The 24,120-nt window shown below is 34.1% G+C and overlaps 1 protein-coding gene across 1 annotated transcript; it reads right to left on the bottom strand.

Annotated features, from left to right (window-relative positions):
- Positions 1-3,656: 3,656 nt before the first annotated feature.
- LOC132549699 (putative ferric-chelate reductase 1) lies at positions 3,657-23,462 on the bottom strand. Its single transcript, XM_060213652.1, has 12 exons — positions 23,405-23,462; positions 12,168-12,362; positions 11,552-11,647; positions 8,647-8,800; positions 8,045-8,158; positions 7,651-7,766; positions 7,425-7,511; positions 6,178-6,264; positions 5,839-5,938; positions 4,537-4,683; positions 4,298-4,368; positions 3,657-3,938 (listed from the first exon to the last, which is right to left on the bottom strand). Exons 1-12 carry the CDS (start codon positions 23,453-23,455, stop codon positions 3,843-3,845), a joined length of 1,314 nt encoding a protein of 437 aa, XP_060069635.1. The 5' UTR covers positions 23,456-23,462; the 3' UTR covers positions 3,657-3,842.
- Between the last annotated feature and the right edge of the window lie 658 nt (positions 23,463-24,120).

Here is a 24,120-nt window from a genome sequence, read left to right as displayed (position 1 = left end):
CATGAAAATTGGGCAACTATGAGTAAAGTTAAAGAAAACTTCAAACGGAGTCCCATTATAACAAAATAAAAATAAAAATCCCTGATGGGTAAACGTCTCCGTTTTCATCGACGACAACTCTTCACTGGTTAATTCAAGTTAGTTATGTTACCTCTATGCACAACCAACTTCGAAGAAGGCGAACTTGAAAACATACAGAGAAACAGATAGTCAATTCACAAGTCAACAGATCGTGTTATAATCAACAGAAATTAATATATTCTACAGCAGTACGGAACATTCATCTCTGTAGATAAAACATGAGTATATTGAATTGCTCATGAATACTGCCGTGATATTAGTTTGATATAAATCAATAAAATGCATCCATAAAAATTATTTCGTCACTGGATATTTCGTAAACATTTTTATGCTGTCCGAAGGGAGAACATGTAGTCGCCGCTTTGTCCGTCCGTCGTATTTTTGCTCAACACAAAAACTGTAAGATTTATCAACATAAAACTTCATAGATAGAAAGACTGATGTCAACGAGATGGAGGGCAGTGCACAAAACTAATAACAATCTTATAACTCTTTCTTATTTTCCTTACTTAAATTTTGTCCTGTTCGGTGAGCATGACCCGTCTCTGATGGCGCTTGCTTTATTAGAACAGAGTTTTTTGTACAACCAGTAATATATCTCTACTATTTATGTTACACGAACTTCTATCCTATTTCGTCATCGATTATCCCATCAGCAGATTTTGAAATGGTATCGTAATGCTGAATCATACACACTCATTTAGTTAAAAATATCCAATCGGTGTAACATTGATTTGACACAACTCGAGCGTTATCGAAAACCATTTGTTATTTGTATACATTCTTCATTGTTTCATTTAAAAAAAAAAAACATTCACATACTAACGACGACCTACATCTATATCATGATCATATCATCTGATAATGAGTGTTAGGTCAAGGGAAAGAATATCAAAGAAATATTTATAAACATGGAAGGTAGAAATGATGGTTTAAGAACAGTTTGAAGCAGTGAAAAAAGGTTATGGAGGCTATATCTAAAAGCACGCTATTCTAGTTGACTATGATTTGTGGAAAGAAGAATCGAATCTTCAGGTCAAATCGTCCAATATATGTATTCGAACTTACACATGAAGCATAACAGATAGAAATTAAAGTTTTATTTTCGTTTGTATGTCTGTCTTTGCACAATTCTTTCATCCGTAATGAAAGTACTTTAAACTATCACTTTGTATTTTCTCTTCAGAATGTTTAGTTAACTGGAAGAGAAAACATCCGTATCCATTAGAAGAATCACAAAGTCATAGAATAAAATACGCGTGGCTGATAATTAATGAATTTAAATGAGGAGTCCTTCCTAAAATTATAGGTTTTAGACTGTAACAAATCAATCTTTAGCTAATGGCACCGTCACGACATACAATAGTTCTTATGTCTAACGAAAACGTATCCTTCTGAAGCAAACATACCAGGTGTGAGCAGATACAGTCATATTTCTGTAATATTTCTCATTACACATACATGACAGTATGTCCATGTATATGTTGTATGACGCACTGAGAACTAGAATATAGTGAGTATCGTCTGATTAGATTACTTAGTTTGATATAATAAACTATTTAATAGTGCTATACTGTGCTTACTCAACGATTTCAGATAGTTTTCGTTTATTCAGAATAAAAACATATTTAAAGCAATTGCCCGGGTACAGTCTCTGAAACTATTTATAGCCTGAACACCCTATATAATTAACATTGGTTTGGTACTCGCTATGACTTTTCACATATAGTCAGATGCTACTTTATCCAGAATAAGACACGACGGTGATAATTCAGAGGTTCTTGGAAATCAGCACTGCTTTTAAATAACGGGAAAAATCTAAAAATGAAGCATTGCAACATACAAAAGAAAAAAGGAGATGTAAAATGAAGTCGCTCTTCAAACACGAGTATTTTTATGAAAACTTGTGAATTCAAACTTGTAATTGAATATATACTTTTCACGAAATAGTTAAAAAAAAAATGATAATGACATAAAGAAACAATAATCTGTGGATGATTTAGGAAGAGAAGTCCCATAATTCTGGACTTAAATTCAATTGTTTTTTTCTAGATCGTTTATCACATTGACGTCATATACCTATTTGCATACCCGGACCAATGACTCTAAACTCAACTATAGTCGATTAAACTAGAGATAGCCTTAAAAGATGCAATGAAAAAACAAGGTTACTAATACCTAATTATTTTTTTCACAATGACACAACCTGTTTAGGTTATTAATTTGCGATAGCAACCTGTTGTACAGGAATTCGAAAGTTTCAGGTTCGCATTTTGTCGAAACCTGAGGGAGATCTTTCGCCAATCACAGCTATTTTCAGTCATATAACAAAGCTTAAACGACAAAGAGTTATAACAATATCTGTAATGTCACCAGAAGTAATATGCGGGTGCTAATGGAGGTTTCGTGTTAGTGTTAAGGAATATAGAATATACTGAACCCCATAATAAACGTACGTACATTTTCACGTTTCTTACGTCGGACTTGCTTTTCTTTTGGTGTTCAGCATATATGAAACACAGTTTAAATAGTATTTGCGATTTCTTTTTTTCTCCTTATTTTTCTTTCTTATAGCTAACTTGTGGAGTGATTCCACTGGACCCTTATTGTAAAACCGGCCTGGGATATGTACTTCCGGCGGACGCTATGCTTATTTGATCAAATGGTTGAATTTTGAATCGGATTACATACGCTTTGAGATGAAGGTTGAATATGCCGCACCAGGAGAACTCTATGCAGCCTTGGACTTTACAGATGGCGTGAAGTTGGTAAGAGTTCCATATCTTTGTTAAATATTTCGTTCGAACGAAACTCTTAAACGTTTTAAGATCATTTGTAATATTTGTGAAGATCTCCAGGAATAGATATTTACTCTTTTTACTAATCTATTGACCTCGTCCATCGTATTTAACAACCAGAATTGGATATCAAAGACAAAACAGACTCTTTAACATCAGTCACTTATCTCAATCTTTCCCTGCAACGAAACTATCAAGGACAGTTTTCACCAAGCTGTATGATTAGGGTCACGACTTCAATTTCCCTATTGTGAATTTTCCAATTCAGCAACATCATCTGTTTCATTCATGCATATAATGTAGATATTCAGCTACAAAGGTCTTCAACAACATGAATAAATATGGGAGATTAATTGTTATCTACGACATTGAGACAAAATTCTTGATTGGTCATTTTAAAGAGCACAAAGATTGGCATATAATGGAGAAGATATAGATTGCAGTGGGGAATTGTTATATCTCCAATTAAAATAATTTAGCTGATTCTCCTTATGAGATATTGGAGACACATATAAAACAAACATATCCAAAATTATGTATGGTTTGATGTCGGAGACATTTCGTCATGACTGGTGTAAAGTGTCGAAATGCTGATATTGCCTAATCCCTGTTTTAGAGAATGCTAATTATATTAATAGCACATGTATGTAACGAAATCACACGATGTAGTCAAAAGGGTTTTGGGAATTTATTTTACAATATACTCCAAAACGTCAAAAACATATAACTAGAAAAGAGATCAACAGAAAACTTCAAAGAACCATAAGCTACGTCTTAAAGTGAGATGGTGATATCGCCGTAATGTCCTGTGCAGTAGATACACCGGAGGAACAAACTGTGTTCAACTGCTATAAGCTCCATTGAATAGTCAGGTTTGACCTTGCTGTGTACTTTTGGCTGTAGTCCTCAAACATATCAAGGTTTCAACCCAAAAGTCCCGTCAAACTACCATAATGATATGTATCAGCCAATGTTGAGGAGCACGAGCAAAGTCAAGGCGAAGACGAACATGAGTAATATCTGGGTCCCAAATGCACACTTCACGGCAAAATCTTCTACCTACAAGAAAAACCATAGGAAAGTGTCAGATATCAAAACGTTCACGATCAAAAATAAGGAGGATGAATGAATGAGGGTAGAGGAATTCTTAATTGAGGATACCTTTGGTGCGTATGGTGATAAAGACGTATCCATGGAACAAAAACAGATGATGATTATGACGACGATGTATTTTTTATCGTGTACGCATTCATCGCCATTCTTAAAAAATACTCTTCAACCACTCGTTGGATTGGATAAGTATTAAGAAGAAATTCCTGACAGAGTATGAAGGCTCATCCCTTTCAATAGGAATTAGTTGTTAATGAGAGGTTACTATAACTGAGACAATAAGTGTGCGCTCATACGTGTAAACAAACCTCTCGCAGCCCTTCCGGTGATTGCGAATACCTCCCGCCTTCACTGACAAGTTCGATGTTTCCAGATTGACCTAGTCAAGTAAATTGAAAGTATGATATAAACTATCCACAAAAGGGAAGTATGCTCTATTGTTCGAAGGCAAAGTATATTTCACAATAAAAGGTATGTTTATATTAAATTTTTTTATGCTAAATTTCGCATTGTGGTAAGTATCTACCTGATGTATCGTTTCACCTACCTGTCGCCGCCCTTCGTTTAATCATCAAGTACACTTCCAAAACGATGTTTACAATCATAAACACCCAAATGTATGCAATCGCCACAGCCGAGGCACTTCCGGTTACCTGAGATTTTTCTAGATACGTCCCAAAGATGATTGTTAAAGCTGGAATAAACATATGACGTCAAAATGATTGATCTGATTAATTAAGTAATACTTTCTATTCTTTGCCAACAGGATTTTCAGTTTTCAAATATTTCATCGGATTTAAAGTGTTTATACTTCAATTCAAGTATGAATGAATATTAAAGAGTTAAAAAATTATCGTTTGACCTAAACTAAAAATTTCAATTCTTAAGATGTATGTCATACTTATCATAAATACCAACGTGTGAACTGAAAGCTAAACATCAAGGAAAAGACGGCATATATGAACAAAAGAAAATTTTACACGAAAACGTAAGTTCCGGAATGGTAAACGCATTTTACTTCATCGAAGATATCCTCCATTGTTTAATTAGATCTTGTGTTTCAAAATCAGAACAAGGTAGACGACTTCGGAACCACTAGTCATACGATATAATGCATAAAGAAATAGAATATTTCCCAATGAGATGTTTGTGTCGACTATAAAAACTCCCTGGTAATCTTCAGTGGAAATGGTAGTATAGATTAAAGTATCGAATCAACTGGCACGTGTAAACACCATAGGATGGGGAAGGAGGAAGATACTATCCAGAAATGGAAAATTCAGGATAGCAAAATTCGAGATCGTTTGCTGATCATACAGCTTGGTGCTGTCTCCTTAATTCCAATTCTAGCTGGTCTATACGATGGGTACGGTACATTTCTAACTTAATATTTAAAGGAAATACAGCATCTAGATAAATAAAAGAAACATTAAAGGATTTGGCAAGGAAAGTGTGACCTTTTTGGTAAGTTCTTCAATATATTATGCCTAACATAAAACATAAACTTATCAGCCAAAAGAGGGGCACAGTTTGTTGCCATGGAATAAGTCTTTTGGAAACTCTTTCCACCAGACAAAAAAAAGTAATTTCACAGCCGTAGGAAATCTTTAATCTTAATGAGATGTCAAAATTAAGCAGTAGTAGCAATAGAAGAAATTAATTACTTACCTAGTCTGACTTATCATAACACTGTCAAATGTATGTACTTACAGAAAAATACGATGACAATTTGGAATAATTGTTAAATGTATAATTACATAGTGGTGGAAACAATCGATAAGAATATCCTTTTGAATTGTAAACACTACATAACAGAAGCCAGAATACAACAGATATATAAATGTATCACCTGCAATAATATGTGCAGAAATTCCACAGAGACGATGAGCAAAGTTAAAGATGGGTCTTTTTTCGTGATCTGGGGCACAACGGAACAAAGCCATGATGGGCTGCAAAGGAATCATGCAAAATACACTATTAAGGGGGAAAAGATGATTAAAACTAAAACTGATACATGATAAGGCAAAAAAAAAAAATCAATATTGTTAAGCAAATATACTACCGCATAATTTGGAACATCCAGTCTTACAAGCATAAACTCTACTACACTTTAACCAATGAAACACATCATATTATATATGTGTTACGTAGTGACGGAGGATATGTAGAAACACGATGTTTTACATACGTTAATCACGGCGAGGGTAGTGACGATGATCCCCAGGATCGGATGGTAACGTCCGTATACAATACTACCTGCTGCCACGCTTATATTCTTGAAAATAAAAAAAAATAATGTTTATACACAGGGCTCTTACACCCCATTTTGGGACTGGGGCCCGGGGCCCGGGGCCCTTAGAATTGAGAAAAAATTGCGGCGTTTTCCTTAGAATTGGGAAAACTTTGGGTCTAAATTGGGAAAAAAGATACTTTTTTTCATTGGGAATGGGGCCGATAAATCTGGCAGATATCGAGCCCTGATACAGTATATTCCATGGGAGGTAAAGAAACACAATTAGACGATATATTTTCAGTAAATTTACAGTTATGTGTCGTATTTTTGATGTATTTATACTTGTATGTCTTTCGATCCTTATAGTTTGTCTAAGTAAAACTAAGTGCTTCTTTTTAAAAAAAATAGTTTAACATCAGAAGATAGATAATTTTTATGATATTCATGACATTCACTAATTAGTTACACAACCATGATTAATTCTAGAAATGTATTCCTCTAGCATAGTAATATTCCATTCAGAAAATTAAATTAAACCAGTGTTTATATTACAATCCTGATTTCTATGTTAATGACTGTACTACTGATTCGGGTATATCCTGATTGATAAGATGACCAGATCACACGAGGGCATTGTACAAGGTTGACTTGACAAATATACACAATTGAAATCCACTTTAAATGCGATTGCTCTTCAAGGTCAACCATTTTGTTAACAAAGTTTTTGAGAGACTCGGAAGTATTAATCTATAGTTCGCTACTTTGATAACACCAAAAAACTTATCGGCTGCTTTTTTCTTACAAAAGGACTATTGACAGGTTACCTGCTAAAGGTACTGTGGAACAAATAGTTGATAAATTAACGATGCCGTAGCTATGTAGAACCATGACACCACCCTATAACGCCTTGTAGGTTTAAAGCTCAGCCGGGACATTTGTTTTTGTTTTGTTTTTTTGTTTTTGTTTTTTTTTTCATTTTTAGATTTTGTTTTTATCTATTTTTCCGAGTCTTCATACCATTACTATGAAATTGGTGAATACCAGATCGTTTACCAAACTCGATTCCTACCACATAGGTCTCCAGTATTGGGACACGGTGGCATTTAAAATTCAGTAAGCTATAATTACTTATCATCGGTTAGTTTTTAATAATAATGATAATAAACCCACTTAAGACATACGAATTTCACCAATATACGCACATGTGCATAGCCTCCAACTTCCACGAATATGATGATGAACGATGTCACAGTGAGACTCAGGACTGTCCCCATACAAATTCTGTGAATCTAAATAGAAAATTTCAGGAAATTAGAAATAATAAAAAAACAGGTTTTCTGCAGTTTTTAGATGGGATTTTTTTGTAACTATATTGTATATACTAAAATATCTGAATAAAACATCATGATAATAAAAAAACATTCTCACCGGAAACCAAACTTTTTGTCCGAAGAGGGTCGAATCCGGCCAGATAGTTTTCATATACCTGGCATCAAATATACCAATACTGGCGACAAACACCCAGGCGAAGATCATTAGAGATCCTGAAATAAAGAAACCAGCACTTCAACCCGTGTGTTTTATTGCCAGAAAATTTCTTACAATCTTATCTGTATTTCACAAATTATTGATGGCATCTAGAAAATACAACAAAAATAAACAATGTGTCTTTAAATGTTTTGAACACGAAAATAAAAGATAGGAATATTCCGATTTTCTCTAAAATGAAACTCATATCACTTTCATGAAATATTTCTATTTTTGGTGTTTCAAATCAGGCGTTATGTAAAGAAGTGTAATGAATGAAAATGTGTTTTCACACCGTGTGCCTTGACTAGAGGGTAAGACACGGCTGCTCCAGCTAAAGTCGAGGTCAACTGGAAATCCACTTCTTGTGAACTGATAACTGGAGATTCTGAATGTTTCGTTGGGGTACCTGTACGGAGCATTACATAAAACATACATCGAAGTATAATTATATTATATTTGTCATATATATCACTTGTGTGCTCTACTGAGACTTGGAAATGCACCACCCAGAAAAAACTCCACCATTTTCTTTAAGCTGACTACGTCCATTTTCATATTACCTGCGACAATAGACTACAATGGTATGTTAATGCCGAACATTTTGTTTTGTACTGCAGTGTCAGAGGGAAAAGTTCTTAAAAAATCTTGAAAATGTTTATTTTCAGTACAGCTATTACAGCTACGTAAATAATATAATTAGATATAACGTTTTTACAATGTCACCATTCACATAAACATTTTCATCATGGTTCAGTATTATTAGATTGCATTAATTATCCTGTACCTTGAAAATAGTATCACATCAATGATAAGAATCAAAATTTATTTTTGTTGTTATAATTCCTAATAGCTTGTTTAATTCATATTATGAGAAAATAGTCAATTCTTTAATACCAGATGATGTTTGGCCTCGAGCAAAAAGAATGTGCCAGTTTTGTTGCAGATCATAAAACTCTTGCTGTCCTGGTATTGCCATCGTCCTGGTCAAACTACAATTGAGGATTGATCCAACCAAAGAGCCAGCGACAGCTGTCAAACCCAGATTTTTCTGAAATGTGTGATACATCTTATAATGGAATAAAACTGTAAATTACGAGGGCGAAACAACAGTATTTATAGTGATATTTTGATTATTGTTTTACCAATTCCCTCCCCTTGTTTATTTGATTGACAACCACGATCTTATCAGCTTTTTAACAATGTAATAAGTAAATAAATGTGATAATTATGATTTCGTTTGTTTTCTATCATACTAAATACACAGAATAAGACATCTAAAAAACATCTTTGCTTTTTGTCTTACAATGGAAATATATGTATACAGATATATCGACAGCGTTGAGAGATGTGTATGATCTACCGTCAGTTTTACGTACGTTAAACAGATGTGTATGATTTACCGTCAGTTTTACGTACGTTAAACAGATGTGTATGATCTACCGTCAGTTTTACGTACGTTAAACAGATGTGTATGATCTACCGTCAGTTTTACGTACGTTAAACAGATGTGTATGATCTACCGTCAGTTTTACGTACGTTAAACAGATGTGTATGATCTACCGTCAGTTTTACGTACGTTAAACAGATGTGTATGATCTACCGTCAGTTTTACGTACGTTAAACAGATGTGTGTGATTTATCTACCGTCAGTTTTACGTACGTTAAACAGACGTGTATGATTTACCGTCAGTTTTACGTACTTTAAACAGACGTGTATGATTTACCGTCAGTTTTACGCTCAATAAACAGATGTGTATGATTTACCGTCAGTTTTACGTACGTTAAACAGATGTGTGTGATTTATCTACCGTCAGTTTTACGTACGTTAAACAGATGTGTATGATTTACCGTCAGTTTTACGTACGTTAAACAGACGTGTATGATTTACCGTCAGGTTTACGTACGTTAAACAGATGTGTATGATTTACCGTCAGTTTTACGTACGTTAAACAGATGTGTATGATCTACCGTCAGTTTTACGTACATTAAACAGATGTGTATGATTTATCGTCAGTTTTACGTACGTTAAACAGATATGTATGATCTACCGTCAGTTTTACGTACATTAAACAGATGTGTCTGATCTACCGTCAGTTTTACGTATGTTAAACAGATGTGTATGATTTACCGTCAGTTTTACGCTCAATAAACAGATGTGTATGATCTACCGTCAGTTTTACGTACGTTAAACAGATATGTATGATCTACCGTCAGTTTTACGTACATTAAACAGATGTGTGTGATCTACAGTCAGTTTTACGTACATTAAACAGATGTGTGTGATCTACCGTCAGTTTTACGTACATTAAACAGATGTGTGTGATCTACCGTCAGTTTTACGTACATTAAACAGATGTGTATGATTTATCGTCAGTTTTACGTACATTAAACAGATGTGTATGATTTACCTTCAGTTTTACGTACGTTAAACAGATGTGTATGATTTACCGTCAGTTTTACGTACATTAAACAGATGTGTATGATCTACTGTCAGGTTTACGTACGTTAAACAGATGTGTATGACTGACCGTCAGTTTTACGTACGTTAAACAGATGTGTATGATCTACCGTCAGTTTTACGTACGTTAAACAGATGTGTATGATTTACCGTCAGGTTTACGTACGTTAAACAGATGTGTATGATCTACCGTCAGTTTTACGTACATTAAACAGATGTGTATGATTTACCTTCAGTTTTACGTACATTAAACAGATATGTATGATCTACCGTCAGTTTTACGTACATTAAACAGATATGTATGATCTACCGTCAGTTTTACGTACATTAAACAGATATGTATGATCTACCGTCAGTTTTACGTACATTAAACAGATGTGTATGATCTACCGTCAGTTTTACGTACATTAAACAGATGTGTATGATCTACCGTCAGTTTTACGTACATTAAACAGATGTGTATGATTTATCGTCAGTTTTACGTACATTAAACAGATGTGTATGATTTACCGTCAGTTTTACGTACATTAAACAGATGTGTATGATCTACTGTCAGGTTTACGTACGTTAAACAGATGTGTATGACTGACCGTCAGTTTTACGTACATTAAACAGATGTGTATGATTTACCGTCAGTTTTACGTACATTAAACAGATGTGTATGATCTACCGTCAGTTTTACGTACGCTAAACAGATGTGTATGATTTACCGTCAGTTTTACGTCCATTAAACAGATGTGTGTGATCTACCGTCAGTTTTACGTACGTTAAATAGATGTGTATGATCTACCGTCAGTTTTAAGTACGTTAAACAGATGTGTATGATTTACCGTCAGTTTTACGTCCATTAAACAGATGTGTGTGATCTACCGTCAGTTTTACGTACATTAAACAGATGTGTATGATTTACCTTCAGTTTTACGTACATTAAACAGATATGTATGATCTACCGTCAGTGTTACGTACATTAAACAGATATGTATGATCTACCGTCAGTTTTACGTACATTAAACAGATATGTATGATCTACCGTCAGTTTTACGTACATTAAACAGATGTGTATGATCTACCGTCAGTTTTACGTACATTAAACAGATGTGTATAATCTACCGACAGTTTTACGTACATTAAACAGATATGTATGATCTACCGTCAGTTTTACGTATGTTAAACAGCTGTGTATGATTTACCGTCAATTTTACGTACGTTAAACAGATTTGTATGATCTACCGTCAGTTTTACGTTCGTTAAACAGCTGTGTATGATCTACCGTCAGTTTTACATACATTAAACAGATGGGTATGATCTAGATCTACATGATTTTCTGCCAGTTTTACTTACGTTAGAAAGAGATCTATAGGATCTGCCGTCAGTGTAACCAGATTCAGCGGCGATAACTCCACCGGAAGCCACACAAGCAACAACACTGTCGGATCCCTGTCAAACAATTAAATGTGGTCAACTGATAAACCATATGATTGTTGCAATCGTTATCTTAGTACATGTACAGAAACGTTATCATGGATGAGAATTAAAGTTTCTGTAATCGTGTTCTGATGTTTTTAACGATCTTCGCATTCATATCATATCATGTAATATTTTTTTCGTTGTTTCTACCCAAAAGGCAGCTTTCCGATTTTTATTTCTTTTCATTTCTCGATGAAAAAGAATCTAGCTCTGCTGACTTGCTAATGAATGGAGGAGTCAATGGCAACTCGCCACCTTCTCTTGGTCTCTTGGAACTAATTTTTATTAATGGAGTATATGTTTACATAATTACGCGCATTCATTCAGTTTGCAAATAGGCTTCGTTAATGCATTTTTATAGATCATAACAATTAATGATGATTTTAATTGATTTTAATTGATATTACGTATATTAATCGATAACGAAACGTAACACAACCAGTTCTCAATACGTTTAAATGCAATTAAAAAGAGAAGCTGGGATGCCTACCATTGCTCTATCTCCAGAAAATGCAATGGCTGCCCAACTCTCCGCGCTAGATACCGCTGAAGTTATTTCAAATACAATTTGTGCATTGCTTATCGTCCTCCATGTCACCAGGAATGAACACTGGGAGCCAGCACAATCCGAAAAACAGCCCTTCGTCACGTCACATGCTGGATCGGGTGGCAGCGAAGCAACCGTCTAAACAGGAAACCGAAGCAAATTCATTCAATACAGATTTAAACAATTCTTAAAAGTCTTTCCTCTACTAACTACTGTGGTTCACATAAAGATATTAATTAAGTTTTTAATCTAGAACAACCAATTTTGAGCAACCTTCTCAACCTTCAGAAAATGACACTAATTTATAGTTTCAAAACGTCATCACATTGTTTTACAAATTGACAGAAACTTGTTACTAAGTACTTCTGTATAAAAATTTTAAGAAAATATCAATATGTCAACATAATCGTAATCCAAACTTAAATTAAAAATAAATGTTGCAAAATATTAACAAAAGAAAGATTGACAAGGAGATTCCTGAAAAAGTAAAATGAGAATAAGACCAGGTGTTCTGGAAGAGAAGCGTCTTCTGCTTCGTCGACGACTCAAGCCGTGTAAATCTTGGTCAATTCAAGTAAGTAATGTCATGTTCTTAAATGAGAACAAGTTATACGACAACGGAACAAAGAAGTCGAATATTTCTCGATGAGATCACTATGATGATAATAATTTTCATTAACCTGCATTATTTAACCCCACGTGTTACGAATTTGTCCGTTAGTTGACGACTTCTTGCGCGAAAATTGTGATATTGGGAACATGCCCTTGAATATCGATTCAGCTGCGAAATAGGTTGGTGATGCAGGATTGTTGCTCTCAAGAAATGTAAAATTCCCGATAAGCAAACTGAAATCGTCGCGTTTATCATACAGCTTGGTGGAAAGCTGTATAAGCGACTGATGTGGAAGAATCTGTAGTGACGAATTTACTGTCATGAACGTCAAAATTTAATTCTATATGATATAAAAAGATATAGAAAGATTATTACATACAAGGTATACCTTAAATTATTGCTACAAAGATTAAATAATATAAATCTAAAATCATGTGATATAACACATTTTTTTCATTTGATACTATCCATCATGTAATCTCCGGTATACCAAGGAATCGCCATTAGGTTGCCATGACAATCATTCTGAAGCAAGTCAAATCATGGGGGCCGTGTTTCCTGTTCATATATATGTTCAACGTTGACACTGGAGAACTTTAAAAAAACGACATGGTAAATCTGAGATTGAATTACCAGGGAAGAGAACATTGAAGACGATCTTAAGGATATGTTTCTATTCATTAGTTACCCCCTTTGAACCTGGCTATTTCATGTGTCGCTAACGCCAGAACTTCAAGAAATAGGCGTATGACAGGCCGATTTCTCAATCTACTGTATCAACTCCAAAAACTATAATGTCCCAACTGCCACATGGTGTTGTCTCATACTTCACTGCAAAGTTCTGTCAACAATGGTAAGTAAATTTCATTTGAAATTATTATACTGCCAACTTACATGATTCTATTGTCAACTGCAGATTCCGAAGCCTTTCTATGATGTCCATCGTTCTATCGTTACTTTGGAGCGAGCACTTTTATTTTATATTCATAGATTGACGTGATGAATTTCAGAAATGTACACCAGTGACCTATATAGTTACAATAACTTTGACAGATAATCAATTCACAGAAACGTTTCTTCGCATATATATTTCGGCCTACATGCTGACCTCAATTTAAGGACAAGTTGACTTCAAAGGATTGATACAGTTTACAGAGAGAAAATACGTCACAGTTTCACTTCTTTTGCAATTCCAATATTTACACCATTTCAAACCTTTGATAATCTTAGAATGAGGATGATTTTATCTCCATAATGTTATTCGACGGTGAAATTCCGATGTCGTTATCTCAACCTCGACTACCATTTCATTATATTTACTTCTTAGTTCGATATCTCAATGGTGTTTTGCTGAAGTTCGTGTCGTGTTTTCTTTACTTCGGCTTCTCTCGGGTTTCTTCCTTCCATTTGATTTCAACATCCGGGTTGTGATTGATTCCATGCTGTGAACGTTTTTCATCATTAAAACTTAAATTCGGAATTCTACCTTGAATGTATGTTGTTTATCAATCAAGAACAAATAAAAACAACACTATATGAGGTATTTCCGATAATTTACTCACGATAGAAAATATAAAGTAAGAAAATACATGTCTTCTTAATTCAACTTATCAATACCACATCTATAATCTTTCAGATTACAATTATCTGCCTTCGGCCATTTTAAAATCTGTTTCACATTCCGTCTTGCTCTGAATAGCTGCAAACACTACGAATCGTGTGGTTTATATCATACATCATATCCCAAAATACCAGAAACAGCAGCTACTGTTGGATGGTCGTTATAATGCAATCCTTCTTTAAATTTTAGAACAAAGAATGTCAAAAAGTGCCAACAAATTTGACTCAGTTTTCATAATTTTCATATTTTATTCGAATAACATACTTCAATAAATACAATATTATGGAAAAAAAGATTAAAATGTATTAAATATACCTTTAAGATATATGAACTTAGTATAATTCTCTATCACAATTACTTGACTCAGACAGAAAACTCTGAACCGTTTTTGTAGGATTGAAAAATCTTATGTCCGATAGTTACAGCAATTCTGACAAAATTACTAGAACCCTTAATGACATTTTCATCGTTCTGAAGAAACCTCGTGCAGCTAAAATAATATGACTGTCGATATCTTCAAGACACTGAGACAAGGTAAAATCCCAGAGCCCAATTTGAAGTATTTCCCCTTTGCCATGACCAAACCTTGCATTCTGCCTTGTTTGATTTTTTGGACAATAAATCGCATGATGATTCTTTTCTTCATAACGTCCTTTTGACAATCATTCAAATAGCTTTATACAAATACAGTATGAACGATATAATTTTTATATGAATGATATTTATTACTTAACTCAAGAATTTATTTAAAGTTTAATAGAACTTTTTTTCGTGTGAAAAAAACTGAACCCGAATCTTCCCGTAATGTTTCATTTTCTTTGTTTGTCCCTGCATGTTTTCATGAAAAACGATTTAATGGTTTTCATATAAGTAAAAAAATTTAAAAAATAACCAAAAAAAGCCCATTGAAAATTATCTAGAAAGCGTTTCAGTTTATTACATCCATTGATAACTTCTGATCTTCATCAAACTTTTCTAATAATAACAATATTTCCCATTGGTAACATCATCGTTTCCATTGGTTACATGACGCTACCGTTAATATGTTATAACCAGGTCTATGGCATTAACATGAGTGTTACAGCTACCGCGCATGTCAAAAACATGGAATGTGCAGAACTGATAATGTCATTTGCAGTTGAGATGGTAAGAGGGGAGGTGTAATCTGTAGAAGTGGGCTCAGTGGATAGTGGAGCAGAAGTCGTCTTGTCTATTTCCATCAAAACCACAGGATTTGTACCCGCCGCTCTTCTCGTGTGCTTAACAGGATCACCTACAACATCAAGAAAAAAGATAAGATATTGAAAACAATTAATTGATAATGAATTATAATATATGTCACGTGATTGTCTTTGGTACCATTTATCGGTTACTTGTGTGCATTGCAAGGAAGGCAAACAGAATAAATATCCACTCTCAAACATTAGGCAGAAAGAAGTATAGATATAAACAAATGTCTTGATCATAAAATAGGATTAAATGACCCTCTGAGATTTAATGTTATGTAAAATCGTATTTCAATACGATACATAATCAGGCTTTTGTAGTTCTGAGTTATTTTTATTTATTGTCTTTTATCTGCTGATGTTACCTTTGGTTATTAGGCCGTTTGCTTCAAGGATATAGAGCGTGGTTAGGTTGAGGGGAAAGATCTGACTGGGAAACTCCTTCGGTACTTTAACACGAGAGAAATGGCAAGTAAGATAAGATCCGTTTCGGGCAACAGTAACGTTCGCTAGGCTAGATGTTGTCTGTAAAGGTAAGAAGACATATGCTGGTTATCTACGTAACAAAATTCCCAATCAGTGAAAAAATTGCGAAAAATTGTAAATATACTGTAATAACAGTTTTTTAAACAGATTAAAATTATTTGGTAAGAGTTATCTCCCTTAAATGCTTTTTTATATTTGTTAATACTCATCACTTTATCACTTTCGGCATCTAACATCACTGAAAGGTGTTTAAGGACGAAACAAGCGTACGAAACAGTTTTGTACAATATTGTTGTATTTGTGTATACATGACTTATTTACACACAAATGCATAATCACAATTACAGTATCTACTAGTAAAGGGAAAATAGAACGATTTCAAAGAATTCTCCGACAGATGTTGTCTTGTGGTAGAATCCTACAACCCCCTCGGAAGTAGCAGACTTTTTCTTTGTCGTATATCATATTCTAAGTAGCTGTCATTGACACATCCGGAGAAGATTTCGTCATTGAATGGCGTGACTAAATTTAGAGAAAACTTCGGATTTTTTTTTTTTTTTTTATCAAATCCGAAAGAAGTATAGATACATTTAGTGTTTTGTAGGTGTACGCGGCTGCGTCTGTATGTCCAATCTCCGCTCCGCTCGTGTCCGTTCTGCACATCACCACGCTGGTGTTTTTCTACAGAAAAAAAACAACAGAAATTATCAATAAGGAGAGCCGACAACATGTGACCAATATCAAAGAGAAGCGCAACAAGAGAATATATTACCGGTAGACTTGCACACAGAGAGGATACAAATAAACCCATTATCAATAATAAATTAAACTGATATAGAAGATTTAACAACCAAAACATCACCTGACCTACATTTACACGTGAAGATGAAACACGGTGGATACCAAGAAACTAAATAGGTGGATACATCGATAAGACAAGTAATAATTATTTTGATAAGGTGTTAGGTAAGACTAAATGTGAAATGACTGTAGTATACATGTTTCCGATGACGCAGTATTGCAGCTTCGCATGCTGGAACGATAGTCTACATCTAGGCTGTCGGGACCAGCAAATTAACTCTACCACTACAGCGTCAGGATCGACCAACCCAACACGAGGTTTCCAGGGTCTAGGTCAGCTAAGCAAGGTTGAAGGTCGAGGTCAGTGTCTGATGTGGTGGGAGATCTTTGTCTCGTGGTTTGTGACTCCTGAGGATGAGGGTTGTCTAGCGGTTTACGGCAGGTGCTATATCTCTACTGGCTAGTGTGATGCTACGTTTAGTAAATCATTTCAGCATGGACTGTTTGTTCAGCTTGGTCGTGAGTTTGTCTATGGGCCGGGATCATAGTGTGAAGAAACAGACTAAAAAATTGTTGTGAAGTTTTCTGTTTGAAATTGTGTACGGTGTGTGTATATTTTGAATATATATATATGGAATTATGTTAATTCTCTTAAGCATATGTTGTTATTTTCTTTTTTAAGATATATTTGTCAGGTACAGAAACAAATAAAAAAAACATAAGAAGACACCAATTAATTTTTTTGGATGACTTGAATAATTAACACAACCAAACAGCTTGATTAGTAATTGTTGTAAAATATACATTTAAGACTTAGAAGACACATCGCCACTGGCACATCAACATCAATTATCTTTTTTTCACTTAATATGATAAGAATTCTGAAATAAGCCCATTACAACACATCATAATAATTTCCGAAGCTATAGATGGGTCCCCTTCACTAGATAAGTATACAAACCATTAATTTGTCTGTAGAGAAGCCTACTGCTGCCCAGGCATCGCCCTGTACAGAGATGGTCGATATCATTCGAAACCGCATGAACTCTCCTTCGTCCTCCCAACTCAGGTGGAAATCGGTACATCCACTAACTGGACAAGTTGTAGGATAACATCCCTTTGTACTTCCACATTGAGAATCAGGCGTTATAGCTGCACAGTTATACTGTAATAAAGATAGGAACGTTCTGTGTCGCATTTTCATGTGTTTTAATGAATAAAACCTAAAGGGTGATTAAATTTAAATTATGAACATATTACCTCGCACACTTACAAAAGTAAAAACATACTGTGAACATTTTATTATTTCTTTTCTATTAGAAATACATTACGCCTTAAAATCCATATCTGCTTCACTTGGAATATAGCGTGTATCAAGTTTAAGAACAGTGGCTGAAGTGAATAGAAATTTCGAGCAAAATAGCGTGCCAAGCAGCTTCAAATTACATATGTAACGTTGTCTTTCTTATCTTTTCAGAATACTGTATTTCTAGAAACACAATTCATTCATTATTCTAGGAAAGTAAAATTATTCAATCATATAGCTCCGTGATTTAGGTTTTGATTTTTAAAAATCTATCATAACGAGCTGAATCATTGATGTCCAGTTTCTGTGTTTAACAAATTTATCAATATTGTGTTTAAGGGACATCAATGTACTGATGTGTTAGGTATTGTGTTCAGAAAGCTGTCTATACTTTCATTATGACATTCATACATATATACATGTATGTTTACAAAATTCCTTTGGCCCCGACATTTTTTCAGCCTAATAGGCAGTCGTTCTAGAAGAGTAGACAAAAATATAGCATAATTTGTCTTGGTCTCATTATCTTTGGTGATGCTCTACCTCTCGTTTTTTCAATTCCGCTGACCCAGAAATAAAATGGCGTCATTTTTCTGGGTTTTTTTTTTATCCGTCTAGCGTCTTCTCGTTTTTTCGCGTTAGCGGATTTCCATTCTGTCGTTTTTTCGCTGTAGCGACTTTTTTCCTTTCGTTATCTTTTATTTCGCACGGAGTCTTTTAAGACGAAATGCCATTTATAAGCCATAGTTCTTGACTAGTACAAAAAGTTGGCAACTTATCCGCTTTACCATTCTGGTGAGTTAAAAATTCTTATTTCACGCCTTTTTCACCATTTCTTTTTGTTAAGATGAATCTGATGTTTCCAGTGTATTAGTGACTGAGTGAAAAATGTTATGATGACAATTCCTGTGACAGTTTCCGCCATGTCACTGCAGATCAATGACGTCGAATGCCAGTGTAAGGAAACACGTGTATACGATGTCAATCCGGTGTTTGGGAATGATTTGTCGTTGATAAATGTCATCATTCGTCAGAGCAATGAACTTCGTCAGCGTTTACCAAGATGACGAATTCAAATTTTTTCGTATTTAAAAACTTCATTTGCCTTTATATTTCAAAGCTGAAGGAAACACCTTAACTACAGAATTATCATTCTCCCTACTGAATATCTATTCAATACTTTATACTCTGAACAATGACAGACGTGACGTCATTAAATACAGATGATAATACTCCATTAACAGTATACACAACACAGTTTGAACACTTACCGATATCTGAATGCTTGCTAATGCGACGAAGATGATTGCTTTAAACATCTGGAAACAAAGAAATCGTTTGATATTAATGTTCTATTTCTTTGTAACTGTGAAAAATATATACATTTGTTTTTAAAAATCACATTTCGACTGTCATCAAATAATTAAAACTCGGACATATTTCAGATTGAAAACGCCCAGTAACGTTCAAAGACATTTATTTGCCATTGGTTTCTATAAAATGAGTATTTTTTTTTTTAATTGTACTTTTATCAAGCAGGTAATGACACTTTTTTGTCATAATGGATCGTTAGAATAATCCGAAAGAAATAGACTGGTTTTACCTACCTTTTTTTGTTCCTGTCAACTGCCCTGCTCTTACAGAAAAAAACATCTAAGAAAATGCTTCAATACATGTATGACGAAGGAGCTTCCGATAAAAGCCGGATTTCCGTTCAAAATTTCCGTTTCCAATGTCATACACACAAGTAAGCTGTGTTAACTTAGTTCTTTAACAAGATGTTACATAAAGTCTGTTTCGGAATTGTAATCAAACGAACTTGTAATCCTTGTTAATAATATCTAAATCTTTCATTAGTAGCGCAAATGAAATAAGTTTTTTTTAATCCAGTTACACAAAGACATTTGATTTGATGGATTGATCGATTGACAGGGTTTCCGCCTCCGCGACTCTTCCTGTTGTCGAGTATCGTGTTACCGACGAACGTCAGTGTTCTGGCGATGTGAGGGGGCGACCTGCACCCTCCTCTGAGAGGTGTCAGGATTTGCAGAATAGGCAGAATTGAACAGTATTTAATATAAAACAACTTCATTTTCCCAGTTAGGAAAACATTTACTTTACACAAAGCGTTACTAAAATGATATTTTGTTTTAAGACGCTATTATCCAAGTCTGTCTTTCACGGGATAGATATTAGTAACATCAAGTAAGAACAAAGTATCAACAAACGTACAAATGATAAAACAGAATCTACTGAATGTCTACCTACTTAGAAATCAATCACATCAATCATATTAATACACTTATCAGACTGATGAGGTATCACTTTCGATTTATTTCAGTTCCTAAAAGTCAACAAGCAGGCTACAATATACCACATTTAATCGGAACGATAGTAAAAAAAAATGCATGAATTTTCCGGTTCAATGATATTCAATGCTATGCATATATATTTTGGTGTCCGCTGCGTATTGCATGAGGCGCCTAATGTGAAGCAACTCAGCGACATTGTGAATTTCGATCATTTAATTACATTTATATTATCTTCTCCGTGGAAGGTAAAGTTGTTAAATTTTATCATTACATGGGAGTAGATCTTTGAAAAATCTATGAGTTCGGTTATATCGTTCCTAAATAATATACAAATTCTTGGAATTTTATAGTGTTCCTGTGATTCTTTAAAAGGATAACAGTACCAAGGTCATTATATATCATATCTTAAATGTCAATGATAAGAATGATTGTGAAAACATTCAACATTTTTCATTGTGTGAACTTAACTGTTTAATTCGACGCGCTTTGTCTACGTTGATTACCCACTACACACGATATGATATAAATAGTTATTTACATGTAATGTGTGCTATGCTATCGATACATTACATGCCGAATATTTTGCTTTAGTTTAACGGTTGTCATTCCTATCAGTGGAATCCTCATTTTTGTTGCAATTGAATATAAAGTAGTAAATTTATTTCTTTTTCGATGACAGATATTTCTTATGATATAAAATTTCTTGAACTGTATGTAGAAAATTCCTGAAAAAGAATCCATCAGAATGAAAATATAGCTAAAAAATAATAATATGCTTCAATTCATGAGGATTTAAGAATCTGTTTAGTCGAGTCTAGTCTTCCACAGTGTCCTCATGTTAGTAAAACATGGTATATGTTAAAAGACATGATTGTTCACAACATAATTATAAGATTTTCATACATTTATCACCGATACAGAATGCACAAAAGTTCATACAAATAGGTTTATCATTAAAGGACAATTTGTCTATTATACATACATACTTATACAGTAAAGTGTAAAAAATTGACATTGTTATACTTTAATAAGCACAGAGTAAAACATTGCTGGTATTGGAAAGAAAATCTTAAAAATAGGTCGTTAAGAGTTCAAATAATAGCACACTAGTTTTTTTTGTTTGAAAGGGATGCTTCAGTTTTTTTTTTGTTTGCTTTGGAGGTTTGTTCCATTCCTGATAACCAGATACATAACAATGTTTTGGACGATAAGCTGTCCAGTGTTTTGAAGTCAATACATTATTACTATATACCCGTCTTGTAGACAGCTGATGAATATTTCCAGCCAAATAAAATCTCTGGAAAGAGATTGTGGTACCACACTATTTATACAACTAAATGTCATAATTGACTTTTTGAACTTAAAAAAATTTTGAATTGACATCACTTTTAAAATTTTAAACATTTCTGCTGAAGGAGCATCATATGATTTCTCTAAAAAATCAATCTGGCAGCACACATTTGAGCTTTTGACAGTTTGTCTAGAGAAGCTTCAGTACTTCCAGACCAGACTGTATTACAGAACATGAAATGAGGAAAACACAAGCATTGTAAATGTTCAAGCGGATTGGATATATTCCCTGCAATGATTACTTTTGTGACATGTCCTTGAGATATTAATCAAACCATGTATTGGTATTTAAATCACATTTGTACAAGTAAAGCTTCTCAAGTAATACAGCATGTTTGACTAAATCAAAAGCTTTCTTAAAATCTAAAAAAAAATAACACTGTTTACAAAACCTTGATCAATATATTTTGCCCATTAACTATTTTCTACAGGGTTATATCTCAACAATGCTTTCCACTAAAACCTGATTGTGAAGATACAAGTAGGTAAAGTAAAGCTTAAATGAACTGAAAAAACACATGAAGAAAATACCAACATGGCAACATAATCATAATTCCAACTCAAATCCCATAACAATAGGGCCAAATATGAACAAAAGATATATACGGAGACTCCTGAAAAAAGGTAGAAGGAGAATGAGATGATCGTCGACACCAACCGTCTAAAAAATGGTCAACCATGATAAGTAATGTGACATTCTCAAATGAGAACAAGGTATACAACAACGGAACCAAACGGCAAGCTATAGAGCATCAAATACGTCCAGCTTCACATCATACAAAAAAATAAATATCTCTCAATGAAATCACTATGGCCACCATGAAACTTTTCACCAGCCTGCATCTTTTGACCTCATGTGTTACGAGTCTGTCAGTCAGTTGATGACTTCTTGCACGAATATCGTGATAATGGGAACAGGCCATTGAATAGATAAATATTTACAACAGATGTGACATTTAATATTTTGCTCTTTCTATACTTAAAATACTTTTAATCATAAAAATATAATTATCGATTGTAATGTTTCCTCTCATCTGACGTACATATCATAATTAAAAGTTATGGATCATCTATATAGAAAATTGTCAATATTCTTTTTATTTCCTTCAATGTTTCCTAATGATCATTTTAATGGGTGTATAATATCTATGTAAAACCAACATAGAACAGGTTATTGTATATGGAAGATTTATCTCCTCAGGCAAGAAACACTAACTGCTATTTGTTCCTCTATCATGCTCGTTTATATACAACAAACCTGTTACAAAGCGTAGAAAGTCTTTAAAGAAAGGGATAACTGACTCAGCATCTTCATGATGTAGAAATACTGTATAACGTATAGCTTATCCATGAACTGTATAACTGATATTAGCAGACTAGAAAGAAAATTCTTTCATCAGATTCAGTTTCTCCTGATAACATTCCAAATATATTTGATTTATCTTTATGTCCGTTTTGCACTTACCTGTGCATGGCAAACAGGAGCTAAAAATACTACACCAATCAACCACAGCATCTCGGCTATACCTTTATGGAAAAAAATAGCAGAAAATAAATCAATGCTAAACCACATCATATCAAATAAACCCACAAAACAACATACTTGCGATATCACCGAAAAGTCCACGTGATATTTCTGTGGATGAATCACATTTCTTTCACCTTTTGTGAAATCAGTAGTTTACGCAAGCGGGACGTAAGAATTGTACCTGCTGTCATTGCATGATTCGTAGGATGTGACAAAAATTGGCATCTAATATTTTCAACCTTTCTAAACATATGTTATTTTCTAATTTGTCTCACGATGTTTCCTCACTTTTGACCCTTCGTTCAGCTTTCGTCCCTGTGAGGACGTTTTGTATATTGATTTAAATATCCCTGCTCAATGCTTAACATTGTGGTATTGTAAGGAGTGTTTTCTTATTGTCATCATAATGTGACAAGAAGGATATTGGGGATCTCTGACTGTATACTTTATTATGGTAGCACCATAAAGTTGGGTTTAGTTCCATTGATCATTCGCGATATCAAAAGGAGGCTTACATAAGCATATCATATCCTCCTACAAACAGGGCGTCGTTAGACAACATAACCTCAAAAAATTCAAAACGACGTTACTGACCTGACGTCACACACAAATTACATTAAAACGTCATAAAGGACAGCATACTCAAACATGAA

This window comes from Ylistrum balloti, unplaced genomic scaffold (assembly GCF_031769215.1).
Source record: "Ylistrum balloti isolate Yb309-2 unplaced genomic scaffold, AGI_CSIRO_Ybal_v1 Utg370076, whole genome shotgun sequence".
NCBI lineage: Eukaryota > Metazoa > Mollusca > Bivalvia > Pectinida > Pectinidae > Ylistrum > Ylistrum balloti.
Note: the sequence above shows the minus strand (reverse complement) of the source record. Positions and strands in the feature narration are given on the sequence as shown.

Excerpts from the sequence above, each read along its gene's own strand:
- LOC132549699 (XM_060213652.1), bottom strand. The coding sequence starts at position 23,455 with ATGCTGTGGTTGATTGGTGTAGTATTTTTAGCTCCTGTTTGCCATGCA. Across the intron at positions 8,801-11,551 it reads CCTATAGATCTCTTTCTAAC|AAAAATCTGGGTTTGACAGC; the intron begins GTAAGTAAAACT and ends CACACATTTCAG. Across the intron at positions 8,159-8,646 it reads TCGAGGCCAAACATCATCTG|GTACCCCAACGAAACATTCA; the intron begins GTATTAAAGAAT and ends TGCTCCGTACAG.